General features: G+C 39.5%; 1 protein-coding gene and 1 long non-coding RNA gene across 3 annotated transcripts in view; one reads left to right on the forward strand and one right to left on the reverse strand.

Annotated features, from left to right (window-relative positions):
- Positions 1 to 13,750, forward strand: part of LOC133664897 (uncharacterized) — a 52,540-nt gene extending 38,790 nt beyond the window's left edge. For both annotated transcript variants that reach the window (XR_009828653.1, XR_009828654.1), the window contains exons 2-3: positions 10,441 to 10,550; positions 13,703 to 13,750. This is a non-coding gene — a long non-coding RNA (uncharacterized LOC133664897). The remainder of the gene's footprint in view (positions 1 to 10,440; positions 10,551 to 13,702) is intronic.
- The window catches only part of ppp1r9ala (protein phosphatase 1 regulatory subunit 9A-like A), a 62,412-nt gene extending 44,420 nt beyond the window's left edge, over positions 1 to 17,992 (reverse strand). The window contains 2 exon segments of the mRNA XM_062069901.1: positions 14,315 to 16,246; positions 17,840 to 17,992. Of these exon segments, the coding sequence (XP_061925885.1) occupies positions 14,315 to 16,117 (1,803 nt within the window). The 5' untranslated portion in view covers positions 16,118 to 16,246; positions 17,840 to 17,992.
- Between the last annotated feature and the right edge of the window lie 1,018 nt (positions 17,993 to 19,010).

Raw genomic sequence — 19,010 nt, forward strand, 5'->3', positions numbered from 1 at the left:
TCACTCTTGCCGTTCCCACCTTTGTGAACGTTGCGGCCTGCCAACCAGTGATTTATGTATTTTTTCACAACAAAACTAGGACACGTGCTTGTAATTTAGAAATAAACTATAAATAAACCAAGGGATAAAAAAACAGTATGTTGCATGTTTCTTTTAGCCTATCAACTGTCAGGGATTGTACAGAATGGTGTGAAGCAACAAGTATAAAGCCTGGTTTATACTCTCACGCCACGTAACTTGTGTAAGCGACGCCGTCTTGCCCCCTCCCAGGGGCATTCATTAACACTCAAACAAGGTACACATGTGCAACTCATACATATAAATACAATGCCATCATAAGGCCTACTGCAACGCTCAATTAAACAGAGAACATCCCTAAACTGCGCTCGCACTGTGGGTAACACAAGTGTAGGGCTGGGCAATATGTACCAGAACTCATATCCCGATATAATTTGGGCGATAAACTAAGCCATACATGGAAGTATCCATTGACGTAACTAAATATCTCCACCGTGCCTTGATTTAAAATTTTCAGGACTGATGGGGATCACATATACACAAAAATAGGTACCAACAAGTAAGAAAAACAGGTTTTGCATAATAGGATCCCAACTTAAGAGGTGTTTTGAGTTAAGAAAAAGGAAAAAGCCTTATAAATGATAATAATGATAAATGGGTTATACTTGTATAGCGCTTTTCTACCTTCAAAGTACTCAAAGTGCTTTGACAGTATTTCCACATTCACCCATTCACACACACACACACACTGATGGCGGGAGCTGCCATGCAAGGCGCTAACCAGCAGCCATCAGGAGCAAGGGTGAAGAGTCTTGCCCAAGGACACAACGGACGTGACTAGGATGGTAGAAGGTGGGGATTGAACCCCAGTAACCAACAACCGTCCGATTGCTGGCATGGCCACTCTACCAACTTCGCCAAGCCTTGAGAATTATTAAAGAAAAAAGTCCAATATCTCCAATCTTCTTTAAAAAAACATTTAGCTATGGTCATTAGGGACAAGCGGTAGAAAATGAATGGCTGGATGGATGGCATTTCTTCAGCTAACAAAAACACAAAAGGTGAAATAAAGTGCCCTGGTTTAAGAGGACATGTTTAAATGTCAGCAGCAACATGTAAATGATTTACCTTTAACAAGGGTGTTTTATAGGTAAACCGTGTAGGGATAGCACACTAAATTTTTAGCCAGGAACACAAACCTGCCAACTGCTTCATGATGCTGTGTGGCAGGCTGTGTTCTGAAAATGTATTTTAAAAAGTCAATAATTGTAGTTAATCGTTACTTTACCAAAAAAGTATTTGAATTACCAACGGAATTATATATACATGTGGCGGTGGGGGTGTGGTCAATGTGATGTCATCATATAATTTGCAAAATTGTTGATGCATATATATATTTTAATATAAATATATAATAATAAATAATTTACACACATTTATAAACAAGTCTAGTAATTAGTATTAACATATTTCTGCATATCATTTTGCTCAATTTTTATCATTGTTATTGTACAATGTAACAGGCTGTACACCAGTTGCAGCTGCTGGTCTTTCAAGTAGGGGAAGCTATTTTTCAGCTATTCTTTAAACATGAGTACATATAAAAGATATAAATATGCTAGATTTTACAAAGGAAACTTAATTAAAAATATTATAAATATCTCCACCAACAGAAACAACTGAATGAAAGTAAAAAAAATGTTTGGGCAGTGTTTGATAATTCAAGATTGCTGTTTCGCTCATTTTGCTGTGAATCGAAAAGGGGATTCAGCCCAGACAGGTCATCCAATCATCATGCAGAAGCCTGGCGAACCCCTTTCGATTACTCTTATTCATTGCTCACCGTCCGTGTGCGGGACGAAGTCGACTATTTATCAGAAGATTGTCTCGTTTGGCTGCAGCACTGTGACAATCATTGAAAAACGGTCCCAAAGTAGCTGATTCTAAACAAAACTTAAACGCATTCTAACACATGTAGTCAATGAAATGCAAACACAAAAGAACATATTTTACCACTTTTGTTAAATTTTAAGGGAAGCGGAACTTCCCTTGCAGTCTTTAGCAATCGCCCCTGCTGTATGTCTGGCATCACATGTTAAAACAATGCTGCAGGTAAGAGAAGTGGGCAAGTCAGATCCATACGTTTAGGACAAGGATTGGCTCTAAGAGCTGGGTGGTCTTGCTGGAGTGCAAAGCAGGGCTGTGCGTCTTAACGCAGAGGCTCCAGATACTCGTGTGCATCTTGCTTATGGTTGATCAAAGTTTTTCACTGGCCACATTTTCTGCACATCACTAGTTAATCGTGCTTAAATATTAGGCTATATATCCATTCATACAATATAGTGCTTTAATTTGTTTACACGTAAAAAAATCCTCATTTTTAAAAAGGTGTGGCGGCTTCAATTTAGCGGTGGTGCCACGATCAGATACATATAGGGCAGGGGTCGGCAACCTTTACCACTCAAAGAGCCATTTTGGCAAGTTTCACAAATTAAAGAAAATAATGGGAGCCACAAAAAAAAATTTTAAATTTAAAATGAAAAACACCGCATACAAAGCTTAAATTGCTTGGCGCTATGTTAACCAGAGGTCTCTGACACACGCACCAGCACGAACTTTAATATGGAAATTTGATGTTAGTGCGGCCCGCGAGTTTTGAATGAATGGCGCTTGATAGCGTCATACTTGCCAACCCTCTTATTATTTCCGGGAGACTCCCGAATATCAGGGCGTGATGGCACTGCTTTTGGCGCCCTCTACAGCCTGCCCAAACAGTGTACCTGCTCAACCACATGTAAAATGCAGCTTCAGCTTGCTCACGTAAGTGACAGCAAGGCGTATTAGGTCAGCAGCCACACAGCTTACACTGACGGTAGCCGTATAAAACAACTTTAACATTGTTACGTTACAAATATGCGCCACACTTTGAACCCACACCAAAAAAGAATGACAAACACATTTCTGGAGAACATCTGCCCTGTAACACAACATAAACACAACACAACAAATACCCAGAATCCCATGCAGCACTAACTCTTCCGCTCAACCGACGCACGGAGGAAGGGGGTGGGGGGGGGATGTGTGGGGGGGGTTTGGTGGTAGCGGGGTGTATAATCTAGACCAGAAGAGTTAGGGCTGCATGGGATTCTGGGTATTGGCTGTGTTGTGTTTATGTTGTGTTACGGTGGGATGTTCTCCAGAAATGTGTTTTTCATTCTTTTTTGGTGTGGGTTCACAGTGTGGCGCATATTTGTAACGTAACAGTGTTAAAGTTGTTTTATACGGCAACCGTCAGTGTAAGCTGTGTGGCTGATGAGTAAGTATGCTTTGCTGTCTCCCACGTGTGCAAGTAAAAGCTACATACAACGTGTGGCCGGGCTGGCACGCTGTTTGTAAATGCTATAGAGGACAATTACTGCAGTGCAATTAGGGCACGCCCTTAATTTAGTAATTAGAGTGAAAATAGGATTATATTTGCCCTGGCAGTTATTTAGGAGAGGCACTGGGATCCATAAGTCTCCTGGGAAAATCGGGGGGGTCGGCAAGTATGCTGCTGAGCCGCATCAGAGTGGTCAAAGAGCCGCATGCGGCTCCGGAGCCGCGGGTTGCCGACCCCTGATATAGGGTAAACCCTGAGATAAGCATCATATGAGAGCAGTGTGTGTGTAAGTGTGTGTGCCTTCAAAAGGCGCTGCCTGTTGCTTAGTGATGTGTGACATCAGCGAGTTTACGCTCAGTCTGAGTCTCACGAGCATTTTAGCTTGAGACGTTTTTGTTAGCTTTTTTTAATTTATTTATTTATTTTACTTATTTATTTATTAAATCAACATAAAAAACACAAGATACACTTACAATTAGTGCACCAACCCAAAAAACACTCATTCACACAAAAGGGTTGTTTCTTTCTGTTATTAGTATTCTGGTTCCTACAATATATATCAATATATATCAATACAGTCTGCAAGGGATACAGTCCGTGAAGCACACATGATTGTGTGCTGCTGGTCCACTAATAGTACTAACCTTTAACAGTTAATTTTACTCATTTTTATTCATTACTAGTTTCCATGTAACTGTTTTTGTATTGTTTTACTTTCTTTTTTATTCAAGAAAATGTTTTTTTTATTTATTTACCTTATTTTATTTTGTTTTAAAAAGGACTTTATCTTCACCAGACTAGGTTGTCAATGAAATTAGATTGTTTAAAGCAGGGGTCACCAACGCGGTGCCCGCGGGCACCAGGTCGCCCGTAAGGACCAGATGAGTCGCCCGCGGGCCTGTTCTAAAAAAAAAAAAAAAAAAAAAAATTAAAAATTTTTGTTTTGTGATGGAGCTGGTAATGACAAAAACAAATAAATAAATTGAGGAATAATTAACTAGTTGGCCATAGACATTTTACTATACAAGGTTAGGGATTTCCCTTTCCATAATTGCATAATTTTGTCCAACTTTCTTAGTCGATTATCATAATTTACTGAGCCTAGATCTTCCAGATTTTCTGGGACAACAACACCAAGTATGTTAACTGGTCCATCTGTCCACAAAACAGGCACTTTGCATTCCATTCGAAAGGACGTTCCCTTTAGATTTCCGATCCTTAACATTTTACATTTATCATAATTAAGCTTAAGGCCAGATTGCTGTGAAAATATGTCCAAAAGATTAAGAAGGTTCCGCAAACAATGAGGAAAAATCTTATCTTTGTGAATCAGCCTTTTCTGACATGAACTTCATCAAGAACAAACACAGAACACGCCTCACTGATGCACATCTGCAAGACTCACTCAGAGTTGCAGTGTCAAGTTACACACCAGAGTACAACACACTAGTTAACAGCATGCAATGCCAGGCTTCCCACTAACTGACAAAGAAACAGATAACAGATTTGGTGTCCAGTTCAAAGTGTGACATGATTTAAAAATTTGAGAGTTTACTTTTGTATTTTACATGAGTTATTATTTGTACAAACATGGTGCAAAGTAATTCATGATTTGTTAAAAAATGTTAGTGGCTAGCTAGTTAAAATGGGATATTGTGATTTCACAAGACTGTCTTAGAAGTCATCATTTGAAAATGTTCAATTTGAAAAATGTGCACTTAGAGAAAATATAAAAATAAAGTGTTGCATATTGATATTTATCTGTTTCTATATATATTTATTGTGAGAAATCATTAAGATGATCAGTGTTTCCACAAAGATAAATATCATTAATTATTAATAATAACAGAGTTAAAGGAAAATTGAGCAAATTGGCTACTTCTGGCAATTTATTTAAGTGTGTATCTAACTGGTAGCCCTTCGCATTAATCAGTACCCAAGAAGTAGCCCTTGGTTTCAAAAAGGTTGGTGACCCCTGGTTTAAAGGGTTCTTAAAACCAGGTCCAGTCCAGATTATGTCCAGGTCGGGCTCAGCAACACACACCTTCATTTATGTACACTCAAATTAGGAAACACAACAACAGATTGCATATACCGTATTTTTCGGAGTATAAATCGCTCCGGAGTATAAATCGCACCGGCCGAAAATGCATAATAAAGAAGGAAACAAACATATACAGTAAGTCGCACTGGAGTATATATCACATTTTTGGGGGAAATTTATTCGATAAAACCCAACCCCAAGAATAGACATTTGAAAGGCAATTTAAAATAAATAAAGAATAGTGAACAACAGGCTGAATAAGTGTACGTTATATGACGCATAAATAACCAACTGAGAACGTGCCTGGTCTGTTAACGTAACATATTATGTTAAGAGTCATTCAAATAACTATAACATATAGAACATGCTATCCGTTTACCAAACAATCTGTCACTACTAATCGCTAAATCCGATGAAATCTTATACGTCTAGTCTTTTCTTGAATGAGCTAAATAATATTATTTTATATTTTACGGTAATGTGTTAATCATTTCACACATAAGTCGCTCCTGAGTATAAGTCGCACCCCCGGCCAAACTATGAAAAAAACTGCGATTTATAGTCGGAAAAATACGGTAATCTATAAACAAAATTACATTTTCAAAATATCATTTTTGTTAGCTTAGCAGGCTAGCAGTGACAGTCTGATGGCAGCTCTTTTGAATCTTTCACTGGTTTGTGTTACTTCTGCTTTAATAAATAGATTGAATGTGCTTCCATGGCTGTATGTTCTCGTCAACAAATGGGGTAATGTTTGGTAGGCACTAGGCAAGTTTGTCACTTCAATCATTGATTTGTTGTTCAAAGTTCCTTCCGACCACTCGTAGTTACAGCACGCATTGCAGTTTGTGTCAAGTTTTAAGGTAGTGAAAAAAAAAGGTCTTTTACTGAAGAATTCCTCCAACTGAAATCTTGTTTCTTCCGTGTTGGAAAACGGAGTGTGTGACCTAGGAGGAGGGGGGGCTCCCACTGTGCATTGCGCAGGAGGAAGGAACGCGCACACAGTGATAGGGACACTTTCGTGTCAATCACTTGTCCAATTGGTTATGGTTAACGTTTATTTCAAACATGTTATACAGATAAGCAAAAATTTTACTCTAGTTTGATCAAATTTGGATGGATTTATTTTAGGAGCTAAATGCGATGAAAGGGGTAAAATCCCTATTTTCACATGCGCGACAGGTCCCCCCCCCCCCCCAGTCTATTTTTAGGCACATTTGAGAGGGAATTTGTCAAGTCATACAGCCCTGCCTCCTACTGCACTGTAAAATGTCCTCTTCTTTTAATTTGTGAAGCAACATTACAGTTGTTGCCTATGTTTTTATAGAACAGGACCTGCTTCTGGGTTATAACCGGGGTGTTGAGACTGGCACATGCGCAATACGAAATGTCCCCTTTGGCGGCACACACCCACTTGAGAGATTTGGTTTTCAATCTCATAATCCGGGTGTGTTATTCTGACTTCTGTGGGTTGTAGGATGCTTATATAGCAAATAAATATTTGAGAAATCAGACTAATTTAGTGTATGGACACAGACTCGTAACTTTTTTTGCCAATCTTGTTCTAAAAACAGGTACAATTCTAACCTTACTCTCCATCAATTATCTTTCAAGCACGTTATGTTTACTAACACGAGAACTCTGAACATCAATAACACATGAACATAAAAAATACCATCAGCAGGTTGCTACAAAAGTTATTTAACATTTACAATTACTAGCTATCTTGTCCCATGTCTCTATCAGCTGAATAGCGTTGCAAATTTGCCCGTTCTCTACCGCGACCAATTCAGAGGTTGCACAAACCATCTTCACGTATTTCTTTTCTTTTGGTTCATGAGTAAAACGTCCAGTAAAAATAAACTGATGTTTCTGAATGATTAGTTCCAGTGTCAACAAAGATGTTGATGTCGTGGTTGTCTGTCACTCTTCACAAGAATGTAAATATCTAGTCAACGACAGCTGCGGTTGCTCATTCTGGACACTACCCCTTAGTGTTCTCGAAGGGAATTGCAAATCACAAGTCAGCCCCAACAGAAGCGCTATAAACCAACCAAGACGCCATCAGAGGGGACGCAAGTGATGTGACGCGAGAGTATGTTCCAGCCTTGAGATAAGTAGTACTCTAAGTGCAATATGTGACTATGGTGCGCAAAGGCTCCATAATGTTAAACTACTGTTAAATCAAACTAAAAATATGGTACATGCTGGTCAAAATATTCCCTTTATTGGTAAAAGGTAACACTTGTTTCTACATGATCAAATAACTTTTAACTACTTGGGATGTGAATCTTACAACTTACTAAGGCTGGGCGATATTGACCAAAACTGATATTGTCTTTTTAGTCCGGATACCTGTATCTTTAAAAAACAACATCATGCAAATTACTTAAGGTTGCCTCAGTGTTTTACGGCTAGATAACCACTGTTGAGAGCACTGAGATTGTTTTTGTTGTAAGAAGTAACGTAGAGTGTTGTTTATTCTTTTAACGGGTACTGCACTTTTTATTTTGCCTATCGTTCACAATCCTTATGAAAGACATGAAGTCCGCTTTCTATCATATACAAATCAGCTTGTTCTAGGTAGCTAGCAATGCAGCTAATGGGAGCAATCAATTCTACCTCTAAATCACTTTAAAAATGCATTCAAAAACCGCCAACAATACTTCATTTATGTTCCGTAAGCTGTATAATAACCACGGCATAATAACTACGGCAAGAGATAAGCTAGCTTCGATTTCAGCACGAAACACGTTTTGAGTTTGTAATGCACAACACAATGCGATCGGACACTAATGTGTACTGAATGAAAAACATGAACAGTCATTTTACAGTATCTGTAAAGTATTAGCCCACATTTAATGTTTTGTTTGTACACAGCTAGCGCAGCAGTGTATGTACTGTAGTTGTACGGTGATGTGCTGCATGTATTATGAACAATAGTATAGTGATTTACCCGATGGACAGTCGTCCGTTTGGTCAAGCTGGCCGGGGACGTTTCCGGTTCATTTGGGCACTCCAATAATTCGGCATAGCTTGGCTCAAAAGTTCCAGATTTGCAGCGTGACCAAATCACAGTGACCAACCTTCCACCCTTTTCCTCATGCTCGCTTCTCTAAGCAGCAGTTCATCCTCTGTTCGTAGATACAGCTTCAAAAAGGTTGTGAATCTTCATTTGTCCAAAAATAGTCAACTTAGGTGTCTGTTACCAAGTCTACCATGATTACAAATAGAGATGTCCGATAATGGCTTTTTTGCCGATATCAGATATTGTCCAACTCTTAATTACCGATTCCGATATCAACCGATACCGATATACACAGTCGTGGATTTAACACATTATTATGCCTAATTTTGTTGTGATGCCCCGCTGTATGCATTAAACAATGTAAGAAGGTTTTCCAAAATAAATCAACTCAAGTTATGGAGAAAAATGCCAACATGGCACTGCCATATTTATTATTGAAGTCACAAAGTGCATTATTTATTTAACATGCCTCAAAACAGCAGCTTGGAATTCGGGACATGCTCTCCCTGAGAGAGCATGAGGAGGTTGAGGTGGGCGGGGTTTAGGGGGGTAGCAGGGGGATGGTGTATATTGTAGCGTCCCCGAAGAGTTAGTGCTGCAAGAGGTTCTGGGTATTTGTTCTGTTGTGTTACGGTGCGGATGTTCTCCCGAAATGTGTTTGTCATTCTTGTTTGGTGTGGGTTCACAGTGTGGCGCATATTTGTAACAGTGTTAAAGTTGTTTATACGGCTACCCTCAGTGTGACCTGTATGGCTGTTGAGCAAGTATGCCTTGCATTCACTTGTGTGTCAAAAGCCGTAGATATTATGTGATTGGGCCGGCACGCAAAGGCAGTGCCTTTAAGGCATACTTGCCAACCCTCCCGGTTTTACCGGGAGACTCCCGGTTTTACCGGGAGACTCCCGGTATTCAGCGCCTCTCACGATAACCTCCTGGCAGAAATTTTCTCCCGACAAACTCCCGGTATTCAGCCGGAGCTGGAGGCCACGCCCCCTCCAACTCAATGCGGACCGGAGTGGGGACAGCCTGTTCTCACGTCCGCTTTCCCACAATATAAACAGCTTGCCTGCCCAAAGACGTCATAACATCTACGGCTTTTAGAGAGTAGAGTGCACAACTGCGCACACAACAAGGAGACGAAGCAGAAGAACGAGGAAGTTAGAGACATGGCGACGCCGTCGACGAGCAAGATGAGGAAATACGCTTGCAAGTCCTAAAACGAATGGAAACAAGAATTTCAGTTCATCCAGGACAGTTTGAAGGGGAAGGGGTATGTATGTTGCCTGTACATTTTGTAGAACAGACTTCTCCATTGAACACGGTGGCCGAAATGATATAGTCAGTCATGAACGGAGAAGTTAAACAGGACAATACTGCCATCTAATGGATAGCCTCCGGGACACTGAAATTCAAGTATTTATTTTATTTATATGTATGATAAAATAAATATATATATATAGCTAGAATTCACTGAAAGTCAAGTATTTCATACACACATATATATATATATATATATATATATATATATATATATATATATATATATATATACATATATATATATATATATATATATATATATATATATATACATATATATATATATATATATATATATACTTGAGTTGGTGAATTCTAGCTGTAAATATACTGCCCTATTAACCACGCCCCCAACCACGCCCCCCGTCCTCAACCACGCCCCCCACCCCTTACCTCCCGGTATCGGAGGTCTCAAAGATGGCAAGTATGCTTTAAGGTTTATTGCCGCTCTGTACTTCTTCCTACGTCCGTGTACACAGCGGCGTTTTAAAAAGTAATACATTTTACTTTTTGAAACCGATACCGATCATTTTGAAACCGATACCGATAATTTCCGATATTACATTTTAAAGCATTTATCGGCCGATAATATCGGACTGCCGATATTATCGGACATCTCTAATTACAACACACTCGCATGTTTGTTTGCAGAAGTAGGAACAACCAGTAGATGCCAGAAGTCGGATGTGCGCTGCTATGGAAACGGAAGAAAACGCAGCAGAGAAGGAAGTCCCGCTATTGATTAAAATGACCAAAATAAGGTAATTATTGTACAAATCACATTTGTTATGAACGTGTCTGTTATTACATTATATATAGACTTGCAGTGTGTATATAAAACGGAGGGTTTTGAAATTGTTTTACAAGGCTTTGAAGGCGAAAACAGTGGCTCCAATTAGCTGCCTTTTTTAATCATCTTTAACCCCTCCCCCCCACAAAAAAGGCGTGTGTTCTTGTCTCTCATACTGATTGTGAATGATAATATTCCAGAAAAAGTGCAGTTCCCCTTTAAAAAGTAATAAGTTTGCGGTTGCTATGCCCTAGCAATTTTTGTTCATTTTGTTTATGAATGTTAAGTTTATATGCTCATGGTTGTGCGCGGGATAGATGGAGCTTCTACTTGCTCACTGCGGTGAAAGCCGCTGGCTGTTAAGTTTAAAACTACTTTTCAGCCACCCAGCGGGTACACTACAGTACCTTATTCCACACAGGCTATGTGTAGAGGCACTTTTAAACACAGTTGTAGTTAAATATTTGACACACCGAGCAAGCAGCAGAGAGGAGCTATCATTAGCCTAAGTCGCAAACAAGTGAACAACAAATGGATGAGATTAATGATAAAGTCGCTACAAGGAGAGATATAAATTCCAAATCAAATTAGTGTATGTGTAAATAAAGCTGTAGTCACTCACCAATCGCCAAATGCAGTCGCTGTCCAAAGCATTGCAAAACTTACGAGTGGAGAAGTCAGCACAATGCCGCCATATTTGTTTTAAAAAGTTTGATGCACGTCATAGTGCGTCATCAGAGAAGCCTCCGTAAACACGCATGGGGCGGGGGTGAGCCGAAAAGGATGCCCCGTGCTTCGCCTGTCAGGCGCAGAGAAGATCAAACGGCCATAACAAAGGCAAATCAAAAAATATCGGTATGGCGGTATTGTCTCAGCTATATACCGCAATCTGTATTAACTATACCGGTATATCGCCCAACTCTAAAACTTACAATTCAATTGGATTATGATACTTGGTGGACGATTGGATTCAGAGTCGATTCTCGAATGCTCTTTTACTGACAAAGAGAGCCAATTCCAGCATTAACCACATTCCTCTATTACAGGGGTAGGGGACTTTTGGCACATAAGCCAGATGTGGCTCTTTTGATGACTGCATTTGGCAAGCAGATAAAACATTGTCAGGCATTTTAATCCATCCATTCCCTACCGCTTGAGTTCTGGCCAGAGTTTGGTTCCAGCGACAAGCAAGGTAGGCCAGGGCAAGAAATGGATTTTTGCACAAATTTCCGAGTTTTTCCGTTGCAGACAATTTTAATTTTTTTATTTTTTATCTATGTTTTTGTTCTCTTGCCCAAGCATACTTTTTGCCCTCGCCGTTATTTCCTTAGCAAAGAGTCACACACATAGCTACAACATGGCTACTGCTAATGCGAACAAGAGCAAGAAAGAAAATAAGTGTCGTCAGTGGTTTGCATTAGTGACAACAGACGTGGAACAAGTGACAGCATGCTGCAAAGAGTATTTAAAAAAGATAGCAGAAAAACAAACTTTTACCAGTATCTGAAAAATAGACTTCCAGCCAAGTGGGATAAATCTAACAAGATGACGAAAAAGCTTGTTACAACAAACTCCCCCCACTTTTCTTTTTGTCTCTCAGAGCAGGCTCTTAATTTAGTTTTTTGACAGTTAGTCTATACAAAGTGCAATTTGTTGTTGTTCTAAAAGGAACACCTTTATAAAAAAAAATATTTTGCTTAAGAGTAAATTCAGTGTATGTTCATGCCATGCATTCCTTTAAATTATGGCATTGTTTGTCTTCTTTAAAACTACTAGTTTTTGACCAAGTAAAAGCAAAACTTGTTTTAAATAATCTGTCATTTGTATGAATTGATTTCTTTAAGAAGGAGAAAAAAAAATCATAAATATTTTTGTTGTTAAAAAAAAAGAAAAGAAGACTTTATGTTCTGGCCATATCGCCCAGGCCTCCCGCAAGGCTTGAGCCAATCACAGCTACACATGTTGTGAGGTCAAGAAGTAAACGCTCTGCTTTTTAATCAAATATTCAGCTCAATAGTTTATGTAAGTAAAAACCTTTTGAAAAGATGATAATTAAAAGAAAAAAAGATGACAAGTACCATACATTTTGGAAGAAATAGACAGGAATTTGCCTTTGTGTAAAGAGCAGGTTCTGCAATGTGTCTAATATGCAATAATAACATTTCTTCATGAAACGGTCAAATGTGAAGCGGCACTTTGACTTACATTGCATTAAACATAAGAAGTATTCATTTTATTATTGGTTTGCTTCAGTATAACAATGTTATTAATGAATAATACATAATTTGCACCGTAATAAAATATCAGTTTTCGAAAATATCTTATGGCTCTCACGAAAATACTTGTTTCCAAGGCTCTCTCAGTCAAAAAGGTTCCCGACCCATGCTCTCTTTAAGATAGACAAACACCTCTGAGAAATTGTTGTATAACTTTAAATAAACATGTAGTGCTCAAGAAAATACAGGTTTAGAATGTTTAACTACGTGATGGAATGGGCTCAAGCATTCAAAGTCTTCCCTCTCTACTCATTTTTAATTTTGCAGATTTTGCACACTGATTATGTCATGTTAAGCTCCTTCTGGAAATTGTAGAATCTGAAGTGCTTCAAACATTTTCTTTCAGCAAAAACAGTGCTCACTGTATTCATTTTCCCTTCATGCAGAAATGTTACCAACATCTAAAGCTAGCTAGCTAAGTTTAGCTGTGTGCTGAACTGAACCCGGGCCCCTTGGCTAGAAAAACGTCCTTTTATATTGAGATTCCGAACCGTAATCAAGATTCGGACGCAAATAATTTTTTCTGGTACTTCACCACCAACAACATAGTATTTACATGTTATTCACATGACAAACATGTTCGTCAAGTGGCAAATAGGTAAACTTTTTTTTAATGAAATCAGAACTCTTCTCAAAGCTGCATGTTCCTGGCAACATATGAGCACACATATGATGTGATGGTTTGGCAATGTTTCTAAATTTTCATAAAGTGTCAGTTGTTACAGACCATGTGTAAATTTAGAAAAAAAACTAGACAGAATCTAGCAAATTATGTTCAACTGTACTGTTACAGTGTCACTCCTTGGCTTGGGTGGGACGAGACAGCCTTTTGTTTATGTGCCAGCAGGTTCAGAGAAGCCCCTGACAGGATGACTAGGATAGTGGGGGATCCACACCCAGATATAACAACACATCATAGGGCTGAATAAACACTGAACTATTTAAAGCATCTGTAGCCTGAACTGCAATTATTATCGTTTCCCTTGTTTTATCAAAAATGGTGATGAGATACAGATGGTAGAAAGAACTCCAGTGATGGAAGATATCATCTCCACTTCGACTACACACCCATAACAGACAATGTTTACAAAAAGCTGCAGCAATACCAATGGACGGAAAATGACAGAGAGAAAGGGATAGCATTGATTAAAACAAGTGAAGTGTTTTTGTCTGAACATTTACATGCCGGGGCCTAAATTTACTTCTCACTTTTATGTAAAAGATTCTATACTAAAATACACGCACACACACACACACAAAGATAAAGTATATTGCAAATCATAAAATATATAAATATCTTTGTAACCACATCACATTTCTTTGCTCAGGCTATTTTCCTAATCTTCCTAATCCTCATGTTATTAACATATATTCCCATTGACAAAATCTTTGTGTAAATTAAAATGAAGATGTTGTGCAACACATAATTTAAGCAGCAATGTTTCAAATGATATCTTACCAGAATGGGGTCTGTAGAGAACTTGATTTTCCTCTTCGGGGGAGGTTCGTCTTCATCAGACAGTCCAGGAGTCTCATAACAGTCATCATAGTCCCTGTACATTTCTTCCTCCGGCTCCTCCACCTCCTCCTCCTCGCCTTCTGTCACCTCCTCTCCTTCCATGAGGACCTGGTCTACATCCTTGTCATCCACAAAGGCTGCATTTTCAATACCGTACACAGGGGCTCCATTCACAATAGTCTTCTCAGCATGCTCCTCCAGTTCGTTCTCTTCATGGTCATCATATTTCACCTTATTCTCCTCTTTAATCCCAGGTTGCACATTGCCATCCAAGACAGACTTTGCTTCTTTGTCGTATGTGCTTGCCATGGGGTTGTTACTATTCTGTTTTTCAGGCTGAAATGTCTTTGTTACATTTTCTGGTGGGTGTTTGGGACTTTGCACAACAAACACAGCGTCTTCAACTTCCTCGTCATTGTCCCCACTCTCAGAAGACTCATTCTGAAGCACAACAAGCTCTGCCCGTACCATGCCCAGCCCTTGTGAGTCAATGGATGAGGTCTGGCTGGGTGTCTTTTCTCTTGCAGGATTTGTCACTGAACAGTCTTTACTTTTGGCTATTTCGGTATATTTGGTCGTGTAGGTGTTCTCAAACCCTGATTTATGCTGCTTCGTATCACTTGGCGGTGAATTACAAAGCTTGTCTTTATCCACATTAACAGTCTGGCACAACCCATCTTGCTTGTACCCGTGGGTAACTGGTGTTGTTGGTTCTGGTGACGGGTGTTTGTGATCGTCAGTAGGAGAAACTGATTTGTAGGCTGCGTTTGTAGCTGGGAATGTTGCTTTGCGCTCAGTTCTAGACCCTGATGATGCGGTTTTCTTATTGACACTTGTTGTATGAGATGTGTTTTTGTTAGTACCATCAGCTAAAGGTGATGATTTAGTAGCTTCTCTGACAGGGGAGGTGGGTTTTTGTAAACTGCCTATTGATGAAGAAGTTTTCAGCGAGTGTTCAGTCAAACTGTCAGATTTCGCAGTCTTCATCTCCCCTTTGGCAGCAGCTAAGCTGTTATCTTCTGGGTCATTCCGAGCCATGTAATTCTCCAACCTCTTTGACATGGGCCCTGCATTTAGTGACACTTTAGGCACATTCTTTTTTTCATTATCAGCATTCGCTCTACATTTAACTCCTGATGTAGGCGTATGCTCAGATTTGAAAGTCTCTGAGGATCCTGATGCTCTCCGTGTGCTTTTTCCCTCATCAGAAGAACTTCCAAGCGACAGGCGATTTACTGCCCTGTTTGGCGACTGCTTGTCAGCCGAAGGCTGCTCTGTGATGCCCCTTTCAAATAGTTTCCTAGTCACAGAAAACTTCTCTGCCAAAGCCACTTTGTCGATCTCCACATCCTCTCCTTTGGGAGTTTTATCTAAATTGAGAGATTCTGGGCTTGTAGGGCTGTTGAGGTTAACCCTGTGTGTGCTGATTGGAACCTGCAGCTTTGGTGGGGACACCTGGGACACATCCGTTTTTACAGTCACTTTCACATCTTGGGCTTCTTGCTGCTGGCCATCCATCTGTAGAAATATGTTCTTGATCTTGTGCACTCTGGTCCCAAAAGGTCTCCCACGGGAGTCCTCACGGGTGTCGCTGGAACCATTTGCACAAGACTTGGCACCGCTTTCAGATTTTTGTCCATCAAAAGAGCATTTGATGGCGTGGAAGTCCGACTTGTATGCGTTTCTGTGAGGAGACGCGCTCCTGAGGGTCCTCTCACTACCTTTACTTCCGGCTTGGATCATTTTGCCAGTTTGTTTTTGTAATTGCGGCGCAATTTGAACTAATCCTGGCTGCGAATGATTCCCTCTTCATACAGGCAGCGCCATGAGTCCCAAGGAGCTTTGTCTAATAAGCACACAGGGTGAAGGCATCTGGTGGGGGGGGGACACATACAGTAAGTATTTGACTTTTTAACACTCTTACTTTTTTTTATTGACTTAAGTCTTTTCTAGAATAGAATAGAATAGAATAGAAAGTACTTTATTGATCCCTGCACTGCAAAAAGTCAGTGTTCAAAAACAAGAAAAAAATACAACAATTTGGGGTATTTTATTTCAACTAAGCAAAATTATCTGCCAATAGAACAAGACAATTTGGCTCGTCAAGACTTTCTAATCTAATTTCAATGAACCCAAAAATACCTTAAAATAAGTATATTCTCACTAATAACAACTGTACTACTATATGAGTACGTATTTTCTATTGTTTCATTGAAAATATAACAGCAAAGTCCATCTGTTTTAATATGAGACACAATTGTGTCAAAGTCATGATTTTTTTTTTTTACATGCTTGAAATAAGAAGTTATTACTTTAAAAAAGTAGTTTTATACTTGTGAGTGTTGATGACACAGCTTGGCAACAGTTGATATTTTAGTTTCAAGCATGTTTTACTCAATATAGGTCATAAAATGTCAGCAACAAGCTGTAATATCTTACTGAGATCATTTAGGACCAAAACCCTTAAAACAAGTAAAACACACTAACATAAAATCTGCTTAGTGAGAAGAATTATCTTTTCAGACAGAAAATAAGCAAATATTACACTTATTTGAGATATTTAATCGTACTTACATTTCAGTTTTTGCAGTGTGGGGGAAATTCAGCACCACAGTTCGCTCACAATAGATAATAAACACTTAAGTATTTAATTTTACATGTGAATAATATAAATACAGTCTATTATACAGCATTATTAACATGTGAATAACATAAGTACAGTATATTATACAGCAATATTCACATGTGAATAATATAAATACAGAATATTATACAGCATTATTCACATGTGAATAATATAAATACAGTCTATTATACAGCATAATTCACATGTGAATAACATAAATAGTCTATTATACAGCATTATTCACATGTGAATAATATAAATATAAATTAATATAATATATTATAAATTATACTATTCTATATGTTCTTTTCAGCATATTACAAAGGCATTGCTTGCACAAGTATAGTCAAGGCTGTGTTTACTAGAAATATTTACAAAGCATAATTGGATTTGATTCATACAAAAGACCGGAAATACTAGTTGTGTCATCAAATATAGCCCTACGCGATGTTTTACTACACGCAAATAAAGTTAAATATTACCCATGCTGACTAGTATTGGGTAACATTTGGCCACATTTTCACTATCGGTGTACTGCTAGCTCACAAAGCATCTGTAGTGTTAGCTTCGTGTTCATCGAATGTCATCAACGACGTCCCACGGGAAAAAAACTAAACACAAAGTCGTCGAAATTAAAAGTACACGTAGAAAGCAACGACCAGTTAACAACAACTCAGCTTGACTGAGTTAATCGTATTTTAGAAGGCTAAACAAAGTTTATGGGCTACTTCAATGCGTGCTAGAGTCTCTTCCAACAATTCCCTAGTTTTAAGCTCGAATCTTCCCATAATGTGCAAGGCCAGCTCGAATAAAGCAGAACTACACGCAACTAATCTCACCTCCGACTTGTTCCGTGGCGTAAAGCGCCGACAGCTGGCCCACCGCGTCGCCGTTTTGAGTGTCTCAAAGTTGAGTCTTCTCCCCGCACAGCGCCATCATTCCCCGCTCCAACGTCGCCGCGCCTCCCCGCCTTCCCAGCACACTTGCCCGGGGCCGCGCGCGCGCGCCACAGTCTGTGCGCGCCGCGGGAGCGTCGGGAGCGCGCGTACATTCCAGGACAGAAGCCACTACAGTACCTTACTTCTACTCTTTGTTGGTTGCAACACCCAGTGTGGGAAAGAGCTTACTATAGAAGCCACCACAGTACCTTACTTCTACTCTTTGTTGGTTGCAACACCCAGTGTGGGAAAGAGCTTACTATAGAAGCCACTACAGTACCTTACTACTACTCTTTGTTGGTTGCAACACCCAATGTGGGAACGAGCTTACTATAGAAGCCACTACAGTACCTTACTACTACTCTTTGTTGGTTGCAACACCCAATGTGGGAACGAGCTTACTATAGAAGCCACTACAGTACCTTATTTCTACTCTTTGTTGGTTGCAACACCCAGTGTGGGAAAGAGCTTACTATAGAAGCCACTACAGTACCTTACTACTACTCTTTGTTGGTTGCAACACCCAGTGTGGGAACGAGCTTACTATAGAAGCCACTACAGTACCTTACTTCTACTCTTTGTTGGTTGCAACACCCAGTGTGGGAAAGAGCTTACTATAGAAGCCACTATAGTACCTTATTTCTACTCTTTGTTGGTTGCAACACCCAGTGTGGGAAAGAGCTTACTATAGAAGCCACTACAGTACCTTACTACTACTCTTTGTTGGTTGCAACACCCAGTGTGGGAACGAGCTTACTATAGAAGCCACTACAGTACCTTACTTCTACTCTTTGTTGGTTGCAACACCCAGTGTGGGAAAGAGCTTACTATAGAAGCCACTATAGTACCTTATTTCTACTCTTTGTTGGTTGCAACACCCAGTGTGGGAAAGAGCTTACTATAGAAGCCACTACAGTACCTTACTACTACTCTTTGTTGGTTGCAACACCCAGTGTGGGAACGAGCTTACTATAGAAGCCACTACAGTACCTTACTTCTACTCTTTGTTGGTTGCAACACCCAGTGTGGGAAAGAGCTTACTATAGAAGCCACTACAGTACCTTACTACTAC

Source organism: Entelurus aequoreus, linkage group LG14 (assembly GCF_033978785.1).
Source record: "Entelurus aequoreus isolate RoL-2023_Sb linkage group LG14, RoL_Eaeq_v1.1, whole genome shotgun sequence".
Lineage (NCBI taxonomy): Eukaryota > Metazoa > Chordata > Actinopteri > Syngnathiformes > Syngnathidae > Entelurus > Entelurus aequoreus.